General features: G+C 40.0%; 1 protein-coding gene across 1 annotated transcript; it reads right to left on the bottom strand.

Moving 5' to 3' along the window:
* Positions 1 to 313: 313 nt before the first annotated feature.
* Positions 314 to 1481, bottom strand: LOC107706448 (growth arrest and DNA damage-inducible protein GADD45 gamma-like). The gene is made up of 3 exons (XM_016510156.1): positions 1287 to 1481; positions 969 to 1176; positions 314 to 842 (listed from the first exon to the last, which is right to left on the bottom strand). Exons 1-3 carry the CDS (start codon positions 1427 to 1429, stop codon positions 729 to 731), a joined length of 465 nt encoding a protein of 154 aa, XP_016365642.1. The 5' UTR covers positions 1430 to 1481; the 3' UTR covers positions 314 to 728.
* Positions 1482 to 2007: the final 526 nt, after the last annotated feature.

Raw genomic sequence — 2007 nt, 5'->3', positions numbered from 1 at the left:
TTCTACAATGCAAAAGTTGTAATGCAAAGTCAAACAACATTTAAATATTTTTTCTTACATTTTATATCAAATATTTCTAAAGTGTGAAACCTTTAGAGATTTTTAAGTTTAGTTTTTTCTGTTTTTTTTATCATATTCATATTTCTAAAGTGAAACCTTTAGAGATTTTTAAGTTAGTTTTTTTTTTCTTTTCTTTTTTTTTTTCTTTTATGTCATTTTAAAATTTCTAAAGTGAAACCTTTAGAGAATAAGACAATTCTGGAAAGTGGAAAGCACATTGCCGACAATAAGGTACGTTATATTGTGCAGCAATTACATTTTTAAAAACGTCTGAGATGTTAAAGTCCATTTTTAAAAACGTTGCTTCGACGCACCGCCGCGTCCTCTGCGTGTTCAACGCATGCGATATTTGCTCTGTGGAACAGAGGCAAAACTCGCTTCTCCTTCCTCTCCAAACCTCATCCGCACAAAGAATGAGGGCCATTGTGTCGCTCTCGTGGCATACCTGACCTCATTCACATAAAGAATGAGGATCATCTTGGCATGGACGGGACGAGGAACGACGTAGAACCGCGAGGGCCACTCGGGCCTGCCTCGCGCTGCCTGGACGGTTCAGCCTCCTCAGGAGCATCCAGGGATGTGGAAACATCAGCATCCTTGCTTCGAAGGATGAGTCGAGTATTCCTCAAGGTTTGCAGCATCTCAACAGAGAAGAGTAAAGCTCCAGATCAACGCTCGGGCAGAGTGATCTCAGGAACCCACTCGTTATAGCTGCGACTTTCTTCACAGAACATGTGAAGCTTCTCCAGAGCTGGATCCTCCCACGAGTCCTCAGCTGGGTTCTGTTGTGATGAAGAAAAATGCAAGTTTAGCATGGCACCCAAAACGTTGCAAATGCATATAGTTTGCAAATGCAAAAGTTTTCTTTTGCTAATGAGTGTAAACTATTTTCTTTTGCGCATACATACCGTGATAAGCATGCAGTGAGCATCCTCAAATTGTTCAGCACTGTCACCAACAATCTCAGAAAGACGTTGCATGCCATTCACTCTAACGATGCTGATGTCGTTGTCGAAACAGAAGGCTTGGATGAGAGTGAAGTGGATTTGGAGAGCGATGTCGCACTCAAATTCCTCATCCATCGCCAGGACGCAGAAAGACACGCTGTCTGGGTCACTGAAATACAAGAAAAGGCTAATTATAAGCACAACGTGTACTACTAAACCATTCGAAACGCTTAATCAAAGATGTTGCATGAAGGAAAAAACAATAGACTGCATACTCACACATTCATAACTTTGGCAGACTCGTAAACGCCAGTGGTAAGGCAGTCGTTCGCTTTGGCAGAAACCAAAACTTCTTCCAGTGCTTTTCCAGTGCACTGAGCTCTCTCGCTGGGCTTCTGGATGAGAACTTCCTCAAGAGTCATGATGATGCTGGTAGTAAGTCCACAAGGAGCAGATAGCAGAACTGAAGCTGGATGTAATCCGAAAGGATTGGTGCTCTAACGGCGTGAGCTCGCTGCTTTTATAATCCCCGGCTCGTGGTGGCTATGAAAGAAGCGTTCTCTGATTGGTTCGTCTGAATGGTGCATTGGTATGCTAATGTTATTGTCACACTCCGGCTCGTGGCAGATTGATGAGGGCTGTAATGTTACTTTTTAAGACTTGCTGCAGACTTCAATTAATTTTTTTTTATCATTTCAGTTTTATCTTATAAAACCGAATACGTTTGAGCATTAGGCCCTATGTTATTTTTATACTGTAGTCTATTATTATTTAATTAATATATTTTTTTACACTATTTACAAAAGCATATTTATTTATTTAGCTATGTTTTATGTTTTAGTACTGTGTGTGTGTGTTTTTTTTTTTTGTTTAACTCCAGACCAAGCAGGTTATAATTACACAGTTTAAAAGTAGCCTATCTCTCACTCTCTTTAACATTTAAATATAGGCTGACTTTGTTCTACTTGGAATACATTTCTCTTTTAGACCTATAGGCCTA

The sequence above is a fragment of the Sinocyclocheilus rhinocerous genome, unplaced genomic scaffold (genome assembly GCF_001515625.1).
Source record: "Sinocyclocheilus rhinocerous isolate Xijiao unplaced genomic scaffold, SAMN03320098_v1.1 scaffold1405, whole genome shotgun sequence".
In the NCBI taxonomy this organism is placed as follows: domain Eukaryota; kingdom Metazoa; phylum Chordata; class Actinopteri; order Cypriniformes; family Cyprinidae; genus Sinocyclocheilus; species Sinocyclocheilus rhinocerous.
This window is presented reverse-complemented; position numbering and strand designations above follow the sequence as displayed.